This window comes from Elephantulus edwardii, unplaced genomic scaffold (genome assembly GCF_000299155.1).
Source record: "Elephantulus edwardii isolate Elephantulus edwardi_28Jun2011 unplaced genomic scaffold, EleEdw1.0 scaffold00161, whole genome shotgun sequence".
Classification (NCBI taxonomy): Eukaryota; Metazoa; Chordata; class Mammalia; order Macroscelidea; family Macroscelididae; genus Elephantulus; species Elephantulus edwardii.
In genome coordinates, this window is record NW_006399911.1 from 2406595 (window position 1) to 2423553 (window position 16959).

Consider the following 16959-nt stretch of genomic DNA (forward strand, 5'->3'; position numbering starts at 1 on the left):
AGAAAGGGGAGGAAGATATGGGAGAGGGAAGCGCAAGGCCGCAGGGAAGAAAGAAAATGAGAGAGGGTGGGGAGAAGCCAGCAGAGAAAAGATAAGAAAAGCTGTGAGGAGCAGGACGAGGGGCCCTTCCTAGCCCATGCCCTCCTACCTCCACTTACTCACCACTTTAAGCTCTGGCACAGAGCGACTCAAGGTCCACTCTTGGCTGTTCACAAAGGAGTCTATGGGAGAGAAAGCAGCTGCATCAAGACAGGGACAGGCCCCACCCATTACCTCCCACACACCTCTGATCCCCACCACCTGCCATCAGTGCGACCCCAGCCCTCAGGTGCAGCAGAGAAGCTGTTATTTTGCTGAGAGTCCTTCAGGGGGTGGACTCCGAGAAACATGAGCTCAATCCTCAGGTCTCAGACTTGTCTCTCTCCATGGCTCCCACAGGGAAACTAGTTCCCATTTTGAGTCACACCCAGCCAGGTGCCCCCAGGGCCCAGACTTGAGCCCCAGGTTTGCAGCTATCCTAGCTGGTTTCAGTCCAGACCCCAAACAGGCTGGGCACTTGGTAGCAGGCCCCACCCCCTTCATCGAGTAGAAACAGCTCACCCAAAGCAGGGTGAGGCCACCCACCACATTCCTGAGCCTGGGTGAAGAGGGAGGAGTATTTTACCGACCTGTTCTTGGAGTAGCTCAAATGGGGTGCTTTCTACTCCACCCCGCCCCGGCCCACCCACCTACCCAAGCTCCTCTCCACTGGGAAAGCAGGGACACCCTTTCTTTCCCAGAGACATGCTTCCCAGGCTCCCAGTTTCTATCCACCCTTGAAGTTCTTTCCCAGCACCTCTGGACATTGCCACATGGGGTGGGCAGAATCTCAGGAGAGAGGGAACCTTACTGCTCCCCAGAGCCCTCCAGCAGCCAGCCTACCTTCACCTTTACAGGTCTCACCATCCAGCCTCCACCCCTTCTCTACTAAGCCTGTCCTGGCCAGCTGCCCCTTAGGCTGGGCAGGGTGCTTCCCTTCTCCAGACTGCCTGTCTACAACCACATCATCCCAGACTGCTTCAAAGGGTTAGTTATCCCTAATGTTGGCCAGAAGAGAAGCAGGAGAAAGTGACACATGGCCCAGGAGCTAGGAAAGAGGAGTTCTAGTCCATCCGAAAACCATCCTAGACTGCAGCACCACCTCTGCCTCATCCGAAAGTTGGAGCCCCATCTCCTGTCTCTTCTTCGTCTCATGGTTCATGACGGTGTGGGTCAGATCAACCTGATCACTCACCTCTCCAACCCACCTCTCCCTTCGCCCAATGTCAGGCTTCTCTGATCCTGCCACCACTCCTAGGAGTCACAGTCACTGTACGAAGCGCTCATCACTGGCAAACTCCCTCCTTTGGGCCAAGCCCAGTTAGAAACTGTCCTGCACTGCCACCCACCTCTACCAGGTAGGTCATGATTTCCCCACAAAGCCCTCGTAGATGCTACAGTCCTCCAGCACGCGGCGCTGCCTTCTCTGGCTTCGGGGCGGCAAGCTGCACTCCTTACCAGGCGGCGAACCAGGGGCCACCTGACGACTCCACAACGGCGCCGCCGTGGCGGGGGCCGCACGGCGGAAACGGCTGGCCAGCAGCCTCCAGAGTCCAGCTGCGGCGCGAGGCCGCCGCGGGTCTGGGCTCAGCAGGTCACCGCGGGGCCCGGCGTGCAGCGAGCTGGTGTCGCCGTCGCTGCGGGTGCGCGCACGCGGCAGCGGTCCAGGCAGGGGCCCCGCCTCGGACTCCGCGCGCCTCACCTCCTGGCCGCGCCGCAGCCGGAAGCTGAAGCTCTTTCTCAAGGCAGAGAAGCCACGACGGGGCGAGTCGGTGTGCCGGGGCCCGCGCAGCACCTGCCAGCGCTGGCTGCTCCACAGGGAGGCACCACGCAGGAAGCCCGCGCTGCCAGCCCGGCCCAGCCCCGCGCCCGGCTCTGTGCCCGGCGAGCCCGCCAGCTCCACGCGGTGCACCTCCAGGAACGTCATGCTGGCGGGCCGCGGGCGCGCCGGCTCCTCGCGTGGGGCTCGGGGGCGCCAGGGTGGCGACGGCTCCTGCAGCGCAGGGCCAGGGATGGCTGGAGGTGGTCGACCCTCTGACTGGCCACGACGACTCAAGCGCGGGCGCAGTAGGCTTAGCAGCAAGCCCCGGGCAGACAGCACCGAGCCGCCCGAGCACTCACTCCGTGGTCGGCCAGAGGCACTGTGCAAATCCAGAGAATCACTGAGGCTGTGGGCACGGCGGCAGGCGACCGGCCGCTCCCCGGGGCAGCTGTCCGTCGGCGGCCAGCCGCGCTCCATCGTCAGGGCCCGGGAACGGCGGCCAGGCCCATGGCGAGGGGCGCTGGGCTGTGCCCGGGCCGAGCCGCCGCCGGCTAAGTACGTACTGGTCTCTGGGCCCGGGTGTCTGGCCAACCGAGTCCCTCAACTCCTCCACCTCTCAGCAGCAAGCCCAGACCTGGAGAGGCCGAGAGCCAGCCCCCAGAGGCGAGAAAGGCGGCAAGCCTGGCCTGGAACACCCCGGAACGGTGGCTGGGGAGCCAGCCAGCCGCAGCCCCCGGAGCCCTCAGAGAACAGGAAATTCCAGCCCAGAGCTAGCTCCTCCTAGGACTAGGGCAGGTAGGTGAAAAGCTACAGGGCTAGCACAGGTAGGCAAGGCAAATAACCACCCTCTGGGACAACTCACACTGGACATGTGTTGGAGAAAGTGGGCCACTTTCTCCAAAGGAAGAAGCACCAGAAGGTGATACAAGAGGGTGGAATTTTTAAAGAGCCTGGACAGCACAGATTCAGATCCATTGCTCATGGGATTGCTAGAGTCGTGATGCCTAACACATCAACAGATTAGGAGTCAAGAAGGAGTTATTCTACAGTCATTCTTTACAAGAGTAAGGTTTTATGTAGTGAACAACTGAGAATATTTGCTTCCCATATCCAGTGCTACGGAGGAGGCAAATTCTGGGCATCAGTCTCATCTATAAAATGAACCTGGAATGCAGTGGTCCAACTTTAGATCTTCTGCTCAGCCATTCTGAGTTCTGAAAACTTGGTGAGCACAGCAGCTGCCTTAGGCTACTGCAGGTTCCTGTTAATGACGGAACAATCCTTTCCTCTGGCCACTATAAAGTCCAGAAGATACTGGGATGATCTGTCTGCATTGGGTTAAGTGCCCTGGAGAGGCAGGAAAACATCAAAAGATAACATCCACAACTGGACCAACAGTTGTGACAGACACACTTCTGACTCCTGAGATCTAGTTTCCTGTTGCTCCCTGGACCTCACTGCCTGTATAGATGTCCTTCCTGGCTGGAGTCTGAGGTTCACTCTATAAAGAACATTGTTCTTCCAAGTACAGATGTCCTCCAAGGGCTTGCACCCAGGGAGTCCATGGCCCACCTGAGAATGGGGCTGTGTTGAGCCACTGTGTTTACAATGCATTTCGAGGGTCAGCCAACTCCTGGCACCCTGGAGACTTAACCAGTTTGCCATAATCCACAAAGTGAGAAATCATCACTACTTCACCCCAGACGCCTGTCAGGAGGAACCGGTTTAGGCAAGGGATGAGGGGCACTGTATTTCCTTTAAAGCAACAGTACTCCCAGGTTTCTTCCACCTCTACCCTAACCCAACTCCCTGTGTTCTCTGCAGCTTTAGAGTTCCTGCTCCAGGTCAGAAGCGAACCACTATCAGAGCAGCACATTCCTGAGGGGGCAGAGGTTGGGGAATGCCTAAGGAAGGCTGGGCCTCTCCTCTGAGGTGCTCCAGCAGAAGTGCAGGCTGGGAACACCCAAGTCCTGGTCTGGATCTCCTGGGCCTGGAGAAACCCTGGGGGTGACTTCTTTCTCTGAGACTAGTTATTAACAGTGATGAGGTCACTTCTCACTCTCTGGGATAGATACTCCCCATGTAATAGATGATTATCAAGGGTTTTGCCCAGGGTCCTCAGGCAGACATGGAGACAAGGGTACACTCCTGTCTCCAATTAGACTAAGCTACTACAGAAGACAATGCTGGTTCTCTACCTCAACCTCCCTATCTGCATACCTGCCTATCTGCTCTCTATTTTTATTCTCACAGAATGACTATTCTAAATCTAGCTGCTTGTTCACAAGCCTAATTCTCTGCAAGCCCCAACATGCAGTCTTGGGGATTGAGGAGGGCAGTGTATCCAGGCTGCTTTAGAACCAGGACAGCCTGCACTGACAAAGCTCTAGCCTTCTTCTCTATGCTAGCTGAACTAGCTCCACGAGCTGCCCCTGGTAGGAGCACAAAAGGGTGAGATAAAAGGGGTAAGGGCCCCAGCCCCATGCTAGGATGTGCACACACACAATACACACATACAGTGTCTTGGAGACGGCAGACAGCAGGGCCCACTCAGAGGACAGACCTGCTCCCATATCACTGCACCTCCACAATCAGTTCAGACAATAAACTCCATCTATGTCGGTTCCCAAACGTGGACTACTTACTGTCAGTCCCATGACTGCCTCTTTTTTCTTATCTCCTTTCCCCAGAAAACTTTCTGGCCCAGGGACACGAACGAGTGAGGGCACTTGCTCAAACACACACGTCCCAGAACATCATTGTAGCCAGACACTCCAACAGCACATCGGCCAGAGGCACACTCTCTTTCTGGTTGGCATCAGCCTCTGGTAAGAGACTAAGTCTATGCTTTGTAGTATAAGATCTGTTCCAAGATCTGGAGCAAGCACAGCCGCCCCCAACAAAGCCCCTCAACTATCCTGAGGGAAATGAGAACAATCCTAAAAATCTCCAGACTGAGACCATACACATGCTGCAGAACTGCCATAAATGACACAGCTTCAGGTATCTGAAGGGCATCAGAAAAATCAGGCCAAATTTGTCATTCAAGGGCTAAGAGCCGCCTTGGAAGTTATGGGGGGATTATTGCTATTGTAAATTGCTGTTGCATTAGTGCTTAATTAATGTCAATTCCATGTACAACAGGAAAAAAACATGTGGTTCTCCATCAAGTTCATGACCATTGGTACACTCTAGTCCACTGTATAATGGTCACTGTGGTTTGAGTACCTTCCAACTTAGGGGCTTCATCTTCCACTATTATACTGGATATTTTAGCATGGCCACAGAGTTTTCACTGGCTCATTTTCAGAAATCAATCACGAGGAACTTCCTCAACTTAGTACAGAAGACCCACTGAAACCTGTCCACCATGGATCATCTTGCTGGTTCCTGAAAGAGCAGTCACAGACACCAGCATCACAAGTCACATACAAGCCACCACAATATAACAAATTGATGGGTGTCTTGGGTCAAGTGTGTCAGTCTGGCTGCCTGTCAATCTCTGGTTTGACAGTTATGATGTAATAATCTCCTTAATGAGATCTGATATGATTACTTCCATTATGAGATCTGCTAAGAAAAGCCAATCAGTTAAAAAGAGTTTCCTTGGAAGTGTGGCCTGCATCCAACATAGGGCTGTTTTCAGGCAAAGCTCTTTTTTCTTAATCTGGATTTAGCATTTTGTTCATCACTCTCTGACCTCTGATTCTGGAATGGAGCCAGTGGCCTGCTGTTTTACCTGATGATAGTGGATTTGTCAGCATCCTAAGCCAGCGTTCTGCCATCTTATCTACTGACTTTGGAATTCATTGGCCTCTGCGGCTAGCATCTTGCCTATAATTCTTGGGTTCATGAGTCTCTGCAGATGCAAGAGTTAGAAGGAGTCTTCAGCGTGACATCTGACAGATGATCTTGAGGTTTTCCAGCCTCGACAGGTGTGTGCCACCATTTGTCTGTCAGTGTGCTGCACTGCAGTGGCTTGCATGTTGCCATGATGCTGGAAACTATGCCATTAGTACTTTAACTACCATCAAGTCATTCAAAGTGGCCGGGTTTCAGCAGAGCTTCCAAACTAAGAGAGACTGAAGAAGCAGGGCTAGCCAAAACACTTCTGAAATAACAATCCCTCAAAAACTCTATGAATAATGTCAGAACATTGCTGGATGTAGTGCCAGAAGATGAGCCCCCCTGGGTTGAAAGGCACTAAAATATGTGGTTGAAGAGGGGCCTCCTCAAAGCAGAGTCTGCCTTAGTGATGAAAATGGCCTAAAGCTTCACCAACTGAAGGACCTTTCTTGCTTAAGAGGTGAGACTCAAAATGAGGAGAAACAGCTGGAAACATACGCCAATAACTGGAACATGGAATGTGCACAGTATGAATCTAGGAAAGTCAGAAACTGTCATAATGAAATTGAATGCCTGGGCGACAGTGAGCCGAAATGGACTTGTATGGACCATTTTGAATCAGACAATCCATACTATCTACTATGCCAGGAATGACAAATTGAAGAGGAAGGTGTCGGATTCATTGTCAAAAAGCATTATTTCAAGATGTATCCTGAAGGGCAGTGCCTGTCAGTGAGAGGATCATATCCACATGCACAAAGGGGAAGACCTGTTAAAACTACTATTACTAAAACACACATGCCAGCCACTATCTGCAACTTACCTGAATTTAAAAACCATCTCAAAGACAAAGATGAAGAAATTGAGGATTTCTGCTGACTTTTGCATCTGAAATTGGTCAAACATGCAATCAAGATGTGTTGATAATAAGTAGAGACTGAATGCAAAAGTGAGAAACAAGTAAGGACTGGTAGTTAGAATAAACGGCTGTAGTGACAGAAATGAGGGTAGAGATCACATGACAGAATTTTGTACAATCAATGATCTATTCATTGTAAATATATTTTTCAAAGAGCATCAGCTGTAAATATACACAAAGACCTCACCTGATGGGCTACAAAGGAATCCAAAAGACTTTATCTGTGAAATAGATATAGTCACCAGAGGGCATTCTGCTGGCCTAGTATTTAGAAACTATGCCACAATCCCAAAGGTGTGCAGTTCAAATCTACCAGATGTTCTTTGGGACAAGGATTGACAATCTCTTCCTGTGTGATTTACTGCTTCTGAAAACCCACTGGAGGGCCAACTACAGGTCAGTTCCAACTCAATGGTACACAAAAACAACATCATCATCTGTGGAAACACAGGAGAAGCAATATCAAAATAAGACTTGAGGCTGACTATGGACCTTATGTCCTACCTGATCTCCCCTCCTTTTTAATAACTTTATATTGCTTTGTTTACAAAGTTTGTATATACTGTTTTTCACACCAGATCTTTCCCATTTCCTTCACTCCTTCCTCTACCCATCAAACTGTGCCTCCTCCCCGTCCATCCTCACTCTCTGCTCCTCCCTCCCCTCTCCCCGCTTGGATCCTCATACTTGTTCTACAAAAATGGTCTTATACAGTATTTGTCCTTATGGGCCTGAGTTAGTTCACTCAGTGTAATGTTCTCCGGTACTTGCCAAGGTAGGTAATAATTTACAAAATCATTGTTCCTGTGTGCTGCCTAGTATTTCATCATGTGACTGTATCATAATTTCTCAATCCATTCCATGTGGTTGAGCATTCGGGTTATTTCCATTCCATGTTCCTGCAATGGTGAATAATGCTGTTATAAGCATTGGTGTACATCCAACTGAATTTTAAAACCATTTCATAAATAGATGTGATGCATTGGCCATAAGTGAATTAAGACACCTCACTACAATGGGGCTGACTGGCCTTTGTGGTTCTGCAGCCAAGTGGCAGCATTTAATCAACAAAGACAAGGTGTGAATGGTCACTAGACGGCCAAGTCAAAGATGGCCAAGTCAAAGTCGTAATCAGAACAGTTTGGCTTACATGGCTCTATGGCACTGGCTGTCCCTGAGAGTGAAACAGATGGGAAATCCAATAAATACTTAATCTGTTCAAGCAAAAGAATTTTAGGTCAGGTGAAAGGTAGTCTCATTTGAATCACCAGAACCAAGAGTTACAGCCCTTCAAAGAAGTCACTGACACGAACCTGTTTACAGACGTAGAACCCCTCTGAGGTAGGACCCCACAAAAGTGGCAAAAATTCACTGTTAATCTTTCTCGCTGCTTCCCCAGAGGAATCCACAGGCTTGCACAGAGTGAGTATATATTGAGGGAAAGTGAGTAATCAAACTTTAAGGAGATTACTAGACACTGGCTCTGGAATGATGAACTAATTCTAGGAAATCCAAAATCTTGTTGTGGCCCACCAGTCAACTTGAGGGCTTATGCAGATCATGTTATTAATAGAACCTTCATCTCAAAGCAAGTCCCTGAAACCATCACGAGATTACCCTAGTTCCAGAATGATGTATAATTGGAACAGGCACACTAAAAAACTGGCAGAAACCCCATACTGGATCCCTGTTGTGTGGTGTAAGGGCTATTATGGTAGGAAAGCAAAACAAGCCATTAGAAATGACCCTACCTAAGAGCTTGCCATGGTGGCCTTCTCAATTGCCTGCCATGCATCTGGGAGCTGGACAATGAATAAGGATGGCAGAAGAAGAATTGGTGCCTTTGAGTTGTGCTGGAGAAGAGTATTGATTATACCATGGACTGCTTGCTAAGAGAACATGTCTGTCCTGGAAAGGGTGAAAGCAGTTGCTCCTCGGAAACAATGATTCTGAAACTTCTGTCTTATACTTTGTGCATATTGTAAGGAAGGACTAGTCCTTGGAGAAGGACACCATGCTTGGAAGGGTCAGCACAGGCAAGAAAGACCCAAGAGGATGACATGGACCGACACAGTGACTGGCAAAGGGGTTAAGTATTGTCAGAGATGGTGAAGTGGGCTCAGAATAGGGCAAGGATCAGAGCCACTGTTCACAGGGTTGCTAGAAGGTGCAGTCAACTCGATGGCTCCTAACAACATTAAGAGCATGGTTAACCAAAAGCAGTATTACCACCCTGGAGGAACTGCAGAGATTAAAACCACCATTAAAGACTTGAAGGAGGCAGAGGTGCTGATTCTCATCACCTCTTCATTTAAATCACATATCTGATGGGTGCAAAAACCCTAATGCACCACGGAGAATGACAGCAATTATGGTAAACTTAACCAGACAGTGACTTCAGATAGCTTTTTTCCACTGCTTGAGCAACTGAATTAAGACACCTAACTACACTGGGGCTGACTGGCCTCTGTGGTTCTGCGGCCAAGCAGCAACATTTAATTAACAAAGACAAGTACCTGACATTTCCAAGTGCCTGATATGCAGTCAATGATCAGGACCATGTTTTTTTTTCCTCGGTTCTGGTTCCAAAGATCCTCAGAAGCAGTGTGTCTTCAGTAGGCAAGGCTACCTCAGGGGGATGTCAACTCTCCAAAATTATGTCATCATTTAGTCTGCAGGGCCCTTGACGTCCTTTCCCCTCCACAAGACCATGTTTACTATGCTGATGACATTACGTTGAGTGGTAGAACATTTATGCATTCACTTACTGCCATCAAGTTGGAATCAACACACAGATCACAGGGGAGGAGACTGTCCCTTGGAGCAGCTGGTGGATTTGAACCACATGGCTTTGGGTTGGCAGTGCAGCTCCCTGCCCATTCAACCAACAAAAATTCAGGTGCCTTCCACCTTAGAAAAATCTCTAGGGATTTGGGGCAAGCCAAGATATTCCATCTACAGTGAAGGATAAGGTATTGCTGTTGGCTTGCTCCTGGGCCTCAGTACAATGACTCAACAATTAATTACTGGCCACCAAGTTACCAGGCATCCTGAGCTGCCCTTCATCAACTGGGCATTGTCTGACCTACAGAGTTAAAAAGTTGGATGGCAGACTTGAGATCAGGCTCAAATAGGATCCAAAGGCAAAAGTAAACTACATGAGGAAGTGCTCCATAGTTTCCACTCCTGCTAGTGTCCACTTCTTTCTGCACTTTATGGCCTCAGGAGGAGTTAGCTCTCAGAGTCAGTTTATTAAGGGAAACTCATGCTTGGCTTATGGATGATCCTGCACAACAGAGGCACCACTCAAATCAGACAACAGCAGAACCGCAGCTTCTTCCTGGGACCTCTCTGAAGGACGAGGTGAAGAGAGATCCTTTCAATAGTCAGCGTTCTGAGCAGTGACCAGGTTGTTCATTTCACTTGGAAGGAAAAACGGCCAAATGAGAACTGTGAGCAGATTCACAGGCTGTGGGCAATGGTTCTGTTGGTTTGGCAGGGACCTGAAAGGAATACGACTGGAAAACCAGTGACAAGGAGGTACAGGGAAAGAGGTATGTGGGTGTAGGCAGACCTCTCTGAATGGGGAAAGAAATGACAGTATTTGTGTCTTACGTGAATGCTCCCCAAGGGGAGACCTCAGCTGAGGAAGGTTTTTAGAGTCAAGTGGACAGGATGACACGTTCTGTGGAAATCTTTCAGCCTATTCTCCAGCCACTGCCATCACTGCCCGATGGACTCATGAGCAAAGTGGCCATGCTGGCAGGGATGGAGACTATACATGGGCTCAGTAACCTGGGTTCCCACTCGCCAACACCTACTTGGCTGGGGCCACTGCTGAGGGTCTCCCCTCCCACCAGCAGAAATCAACACTGAGTTCCCAACATAGAACCATTCCTTGGGACAACCAGTCAGCAAAGTGGCAGGTTTACCACACAGAACCTCTTGTCCAAATGGTCAAGAGGCTGCAGGAGTCCATGCAGGAAGGGGAAAAGGAAGGAGGGGGTACGAAGGCTTCCTTTGAGAGGCTGTCAAGTTGGCATCACGCTACTGGCAACAGCGTAAGGTGAACTTCCTTCTCCCTGTAGGCTCCTAGTGCAGGGGAGGCCTGTCTACACAGTACCACTTCCACCACAGACAGGGCAGTGTGTTGTTCTTACAAGAAGAGGCATTTGACTCTAGATACGGATTTTTTTTCCCCGTACACAATGCTTCTTCCAAAACTACTACCTATGGCCTTGCAGAATACCTTATCTACTATCACAGTATCTTACACTGCATTGCCTCAGATTAAGTGACTCAATTCACAGCAACCCAATGGTTGTCAGCTATCCTGGCTAGTATGATGCCTGTGATGGTGTTACACTGTTGGAAGAACAAGTGCTGCCTTATTTTGAGGTCTGGCTCCAACTGCCGTTTTGGTGTTGGTGGCTTTGTACCTTTGGGTGGCATTTTGCACCTCTGAGAGTGGAGTGGCTCTTCTAGTAGAGTTAATCCTAGTCTAGGTGCAAACAGTTTAAAAAAAAAAATTCACAGCAAATGATGGGTAGCAAGGGACCCATGTTCATTGCATTCACTGGTTTTACCATGTTCCCGTCATCCTGAAGCAGCTGGCTTGATAGAATGACAGAATGGCCTTCTACAGATGTAATTATGCCCTGTGACACATTTTTCAGCCAGATGCAAGGCTGATCTATAAGGTGAACACTAAATAACATTAGAGAGATACTTGGCTGTTAGACTACTCAACCACACAAGATCATAAAAATAGTATGTATCTAAAGATGAAACTATCTAAAGAAGGTGGGAAGGGAGAGGATGGAGGGATCTATGGAAACAGCAACAAAAGTGAGATGATGGGAAGAACGAAGATACAAAGTAGGAATAATCTCCATCATCATAAAAGAGTATGAACAGAGTATCACTCTGCCCTGTGAACTTCAACCCAAAGTTTTCTTTCTTTCAAGAATGAAGGTTTAATTCAGCCTCTCAGACAAAGACCCATAAACAGCAGAGGTGCGTGCTGAGGGCAAAGAGAATATGGAACGGGTAGGGGAAGGAGCTTTAAATAACCGCTGTGAGCATGTGCTACACTGACCGCATGTATACCATCATCGGGAAGTTTACTGTTGTTGCTGAAATGACCCACAGCTTATCCTCTGACGGGTTTTCAGAGGCAGTTTTATTGGGCAGGAGGAGACTGCCCATCTTTCTCCCTCAGAGCTGGTGAATTTCAACTGTGTGCCTTCAGGATTTGCAGTGCAGCTCCTGAACACTAGGCCATCAGAGCTCCCTGTGATCCCTAAAGGCATGCAGTTCGAATCCACTAGCTGCTCCATAGGAAAAGGATGGGCTATCTCCTCCAGAGGCAATTTACTGTCTCTGAAAAACTGCTAGAGGCTCAGCTCCAACTCAAAGGTACAAAACAAACATGTGACCAACTGCAAAAACAAGTAGTATAACTGTTATAATTTCCTTCTCCTATGTGTGCACTAAATACTTTTTGGTGCTTTCCTCCCTCCTACCCCCATTTATAAGCTATCACCATGGCTAGTATGTTTCCAGTCCTATGTGCGCTTACTGTATCATATTACGCACAAGTGTGATGTTATAATTGTCTTTATTTCTAAATAATTCAAGACTTAAGGAGAGGTGTTAAAAAAAAAAGGAGAGGTGTATCAGGGCCAAGTTGACAAGGGGTGACCTACGTCTTTGAAGGTTGTTTGTCAGGCTCCCCTCATTCTCTAGTTTGTCAGTTATGATGCAGTCATTCTCTAGATGTGGCCTAATATAATCATTCCCATGACAAAAACTGCTAGGGGCAGCCAGGAAGTTGAGAGTCCTCTTGAAGGTGTAGTGCCTGCATCCATCCAAATATATACATATGTGTGCATATGTGTGTACATACATACAGTTGTTGTGTATCATAGATTCAAACCATGTTGGCAGCACAATTCCTTACTATCTATCTACTTGTGTGTGTGTGTGTGTGTGTGTGTGTGTGTGTGTGTGTGTTCTGATGAAGCTCTCTTGCTTTTTGCTCTAGCTGGATCCTGCATCTAGCTCTTCACCCTCTGATCTCCAGCGACCATACAGCCTATCAATGTTGGGTCTCAGCCTCTGTAACCAAGTCAGGACAAACCTCTAACCTAACATGTGACCCACACCCTGAGACATGTCAAACTCTCAAAGTTCATGAGCTACTTCCTTGACAGAGGTAGAACAGTCTAAAAGAGAGGAGTAGGTGGTGGGTCATGGTCTGAATGAACATGGTATTTTCTGAAAGCAGTAAGTGCAAGAGGTGAGCATCAGAGAGCCCTTATGCTCTGCATTCTGGAAGTCAGAAAGAGGGAACACAACAGCCCCAGACAGATCCAATTTACGGTAAACTGAAACAGCTACCTATCATGCTGGTGTCAAACATCCTACCTGAGAAAGGGGCAGTGCACTGGACGCCTGCATGTTAGGGACAGGGGATACACGGAATGAAAAATGAAGTCAGGGCTATATACAGAAAGGGAAAGAGTAGCTTTTGTCCCTGAAACCCCTTCATGTCTTGCAACTTGTCAGCACTCAAATTATTTGCCAGCTAATCCCTTGACAAGTGGTGAGGCATGTCCTACTAAGTTGGGCGTCTTCTTCCTTAGCTTTCTCTTAAAAACCAGAGGTCACAGTTAGCTTCAGCCGGCCCTTCTTCATTGTTCGAATGCTCACTGACCACAAGGTGGCAGCAAAACACCTCTAACCAACAAGGTGCCAAACTGGGCCTCAAAGTCCGGGAGGCCAGCAGTTATCCTTGAGGACCCCTCAGGCTGCCTAAAATCTGTTACTGAGGAGAGAGGGAGTAACACCGGACCCAGCATTGCCCCGCAGACTGGCCTGCTTGGCAAATTCTGCTCTCTTTGCACAGTTCTCTCTATTGAACAGTGAGCCGTGGTGGCCTTGTCCGCAGGCAGCTGCGCTAAACCAGAGTACTCCTCTGAGGGTTCTAATCTAACAGTAAGTAACTTCATAGGAGAAAGATGGGCAGTCTCCTCCAAAAAACTCACTGAAGGATCAGCTGGTTCCAAGTTGAAAGCAATGAATTAAGCTGGCTTTGTGGGTTGTTTTTTTATTAACTTCCCTGACTGAAGACTAGCAAGGTATCCAGACTTAAGACTTTAAAGAGGTGAGGGTGAAGAGACTCTTGTCTTTCGGCTGCCTTCCCACTGCAGCCCTGACCCCTCGACCACCATCACAAATCTCCGCTCATCCACAGAGGCAGTCTTGAGTCTCCAGCAGCAGCAACTAGCATCTTTGTTCTACCCCCAACCTGCCCCACCTTAACAAATGGCTCAGTGTTACATAGCAACCTTGGCCAAAAGTCTAGGGCTTATTCTTCCCAGGGTCTCTCCACCTGCCCCTCTCAGTCTACTTACTGCTTAGTCTTCATCTCAAGTATTCCAAACCCAACCTCTCAGTTGTACATCACCAACCACCGTCTATTCCTAATGGCACCCCACTTCCACTGGGCCCCGCCACACCCTGCCATTAATAATCTACCTTCTTTACAACCACAGAAGTGACTTAATAACCACATTACCCCGTCCCAGCCAAAACCCTCCCGTGGCTTCCACTTGAGGAAGAATTGCCTCCGAGCTGCTCTCTGAGGCCCCATGTGGCTCCTCTCTCAGGAGTCTATGACCCACCGCGGCCCACCTGCGTGTGCTGCACCTTGTCTGCCCACATGACAAACCACTCAGACCTCAGCAGCCCCAGCACCACCTGGAAGACCTCTGGCTTATGCGGAGCCTGGAGCTCTGCCCACGTTCTCCTGCACCCAGGAAGTGCTCCTCCCAAACCGCGTGGCAAGCTGAAGGCCTGCAACCCGTGTCTGCAAATGAGCATCTCTGCAGAGAATGGCCTGGGTACCGGGTTCTGGGAGGTCTGGTGGCCAGGTCTGTCGGGAACTGTACTAATAAACCCAAGGCCTCACCTCTCTGGCAGTTTGAATCCACCGGTTGCTCCATGGGAGAAAGATGGGTAACATCTTCTTGTGCGAGTTACAGCCTTGGAAACCCAATAGAGGGTCAGCTGTGAATTGGTCCTGACTCGAGGGCAGCGAGTGAGTGTGGAAGGGCACAGGGTTTGGAAGCAAAGGAGGCAGTCCCTAACTGGGGAAGCCTAGTGAAATAAGTCACCAGTAAAATAAGCTGGAGATGTGCGCACTGGCCAGGCAAAGGCTTGGAATTAAAGACGGCCAGGTTCGGGGAGGTGATCTCTGCTTGGCAGCCGAGTGACTAGCAGCCTAAGTCTTCCAAGGCATTTAGGGGTGTGCTGCAGGGACCCCTTCCAGCCACAGCAGTCATGGCTATTGCTGTGACAGCTGGAGCTGTCCTGTAGGCGAGGATCAGTAAGATCACCTTGTGGATAAAGAACCTCTTTCCACCCCCTCACTACTCTGGCCGGGTACTGGGGGCCCCCGAGTCTGGGCTGTCAATGACCACTGTAGCCCTATGGCCCTTGTTCCCAGACCTCAGAGCAAGAGCAGACTGCTAAACCCCTAGGTCTACATCAGATCAAATTTCTCTCAAAAAAACCTGGTAAAAGTTACAAATTCTCTCTATACACACACAGATGTGGGCCCTTCTGTTGGGTTTTGGAGTTTGTTTGTTGTTTGTAAAAAGAGGCCCTCAGTTGGCTTACACCCCCACATGCATTCCAGGTTACAAACTGTTACTTATTTCATAACTAAGGTCACAAGAACCAGGGGAAGGGATCTGTCAGGGGAGAGGCTGGATGGGACACAGGGCCCCCAGCAGAGAGCTGGGTCACACCTCCTTACCCCTCCAGCTTCACTGCGGCGTGGGGGGGGTACTAAGTCCCGCTCTAGAGATAACACAACCTCCTACCCACACGCCCCCCGCCCCCATATTGTTGCTCACTCAGAGCTGATCCTCCAGTGAAGTTTTAGATTGCTGACCCATCTTCGGTAGAGCAGATGAAAGATTCGAACCACTTATCTTGGGGTTGGCAGCACAACTCCTTACCATTAAGCCACCAGTGATGTAGAGACCAGTGCTAGCTCCCAAAAGGCTATGGTTACACCTGGACCTTCTATGGCTGCTCTATGGATCATAGAAATACCACTGTTACCCTCCAAGTCCAGGTGTCAGAGCCCCTCAGTGGACTGAGCAGTGGCTGGGGGGGGGGGGGAGACACGGGACAGGACGGGACACAGAGACTGGAAATCAGAGGCACCCTCTAGAGTAGCAAAGAACCACCCTAACCCAGAAATGGCTTTAAGCCCTGCTACCTCACTGCTACGCCTTGGCTTTCTCCCCTTGATTCTTTGTCAAGATGCCACAGTGAGCTCTGGACACATGCACGGACTGCACACAGGCCAGCTCGTCAAAACAGTTTGTCCATCTGTCACCCACCAGCCTCCTGACTGACCACCTGCCCCCTGGAAGTACTGCTCTGACTCAGGAACATGGGTAAGGGCCCACCACTCTGCCAGACGCTGGTTACTCTGACTGTGAAGAAGGGTGGTGGTAGGCACCTGGGGCCACACCCTCCTGTGGAGGGGATCCTGAGTCAGGATGTGACACCACCCCACTCTTGATCGCACTGCCTCCTGGGCACGATTCTGACATGTTTCCTATTTTCCTTCAGAATAGAATACACAGTCCTGCTTAAACCAAATTTTCAAAAAACGGCTTCTTTCAGCTTTCTTGAAATGCCCTCATTTTACAAGACCTTCCTTACCAATGGGACTATCTTTATATTATTATTTCTACAAAAATTTAAATGTGTTCCTGTAGGGGAAACACAATACTGTATTCAAAGAGTTTCACCTACATCACCAAGCAGGTGGGCAGCTGGCAGGTGAGGGCACAGAGCTCACCAAAACTAATGCTGGTTCAAGCACAGACACAGGGTACAGAAGGGGGAGCTGAGGACAGCTGAGCTAAGGAGCTCGTGTTTTATGTAAAAACACCTATATTCCCATTACAGGCTGTAAAAGTGGGACGGTGACTCTCAGGGGAAAGGAGACTTAAATTCAAGCCCGGAGCTCAGTCAACTCCCAGGACCAAAAGTAACTACAGGCCTGAAGACCGACACACTTCGGGCCCTTTCACAGAGGCTGTTGATGAAAAGAGACACGTAGACCTCTGAGGTAAGGCCTCCCCACGGGCCAAGGGGGCACACTGCCATTTGGTACCTTTTCGGCCTGTCCTTGACACCAGGCATACCATGGAGCCTGCACACCTCGTTCTTCAATAGACACAGCAATTCCTAATTCAAGGGGCTACTTAATACATGCTCCCTCATCCAGAGGGACCGGGCTTGGGGACACAGGCTATGTGCGGGG

General features: G+C 49.4%; 1 protein-coding gene across 1 annotated transcript in view; it reads right to left on the reverse strand.

Annotated features, from left to right (window-relative positions):
* AGAP3 (ArfGAP with GTPase domain, ankyrin repeat and PH domain 3) overlaps positions 1-16959 on the reverse strand; it is a gene marked incomplete at its 5' end in the record, with an annotated part of 102254 nt that overhangs the window by 26498 nt on the left and 58797 nt on the right. Inside the window, one exon of the mRNA XM_006895192.1 lies at positions 163-221. Within this exon, the coding sequence (XP_006895254.1) occupies positions 163-221 (59 nt within the window). The remainder of the gene's footprint in view (positions 1-162; positions 222-16959) is intronic.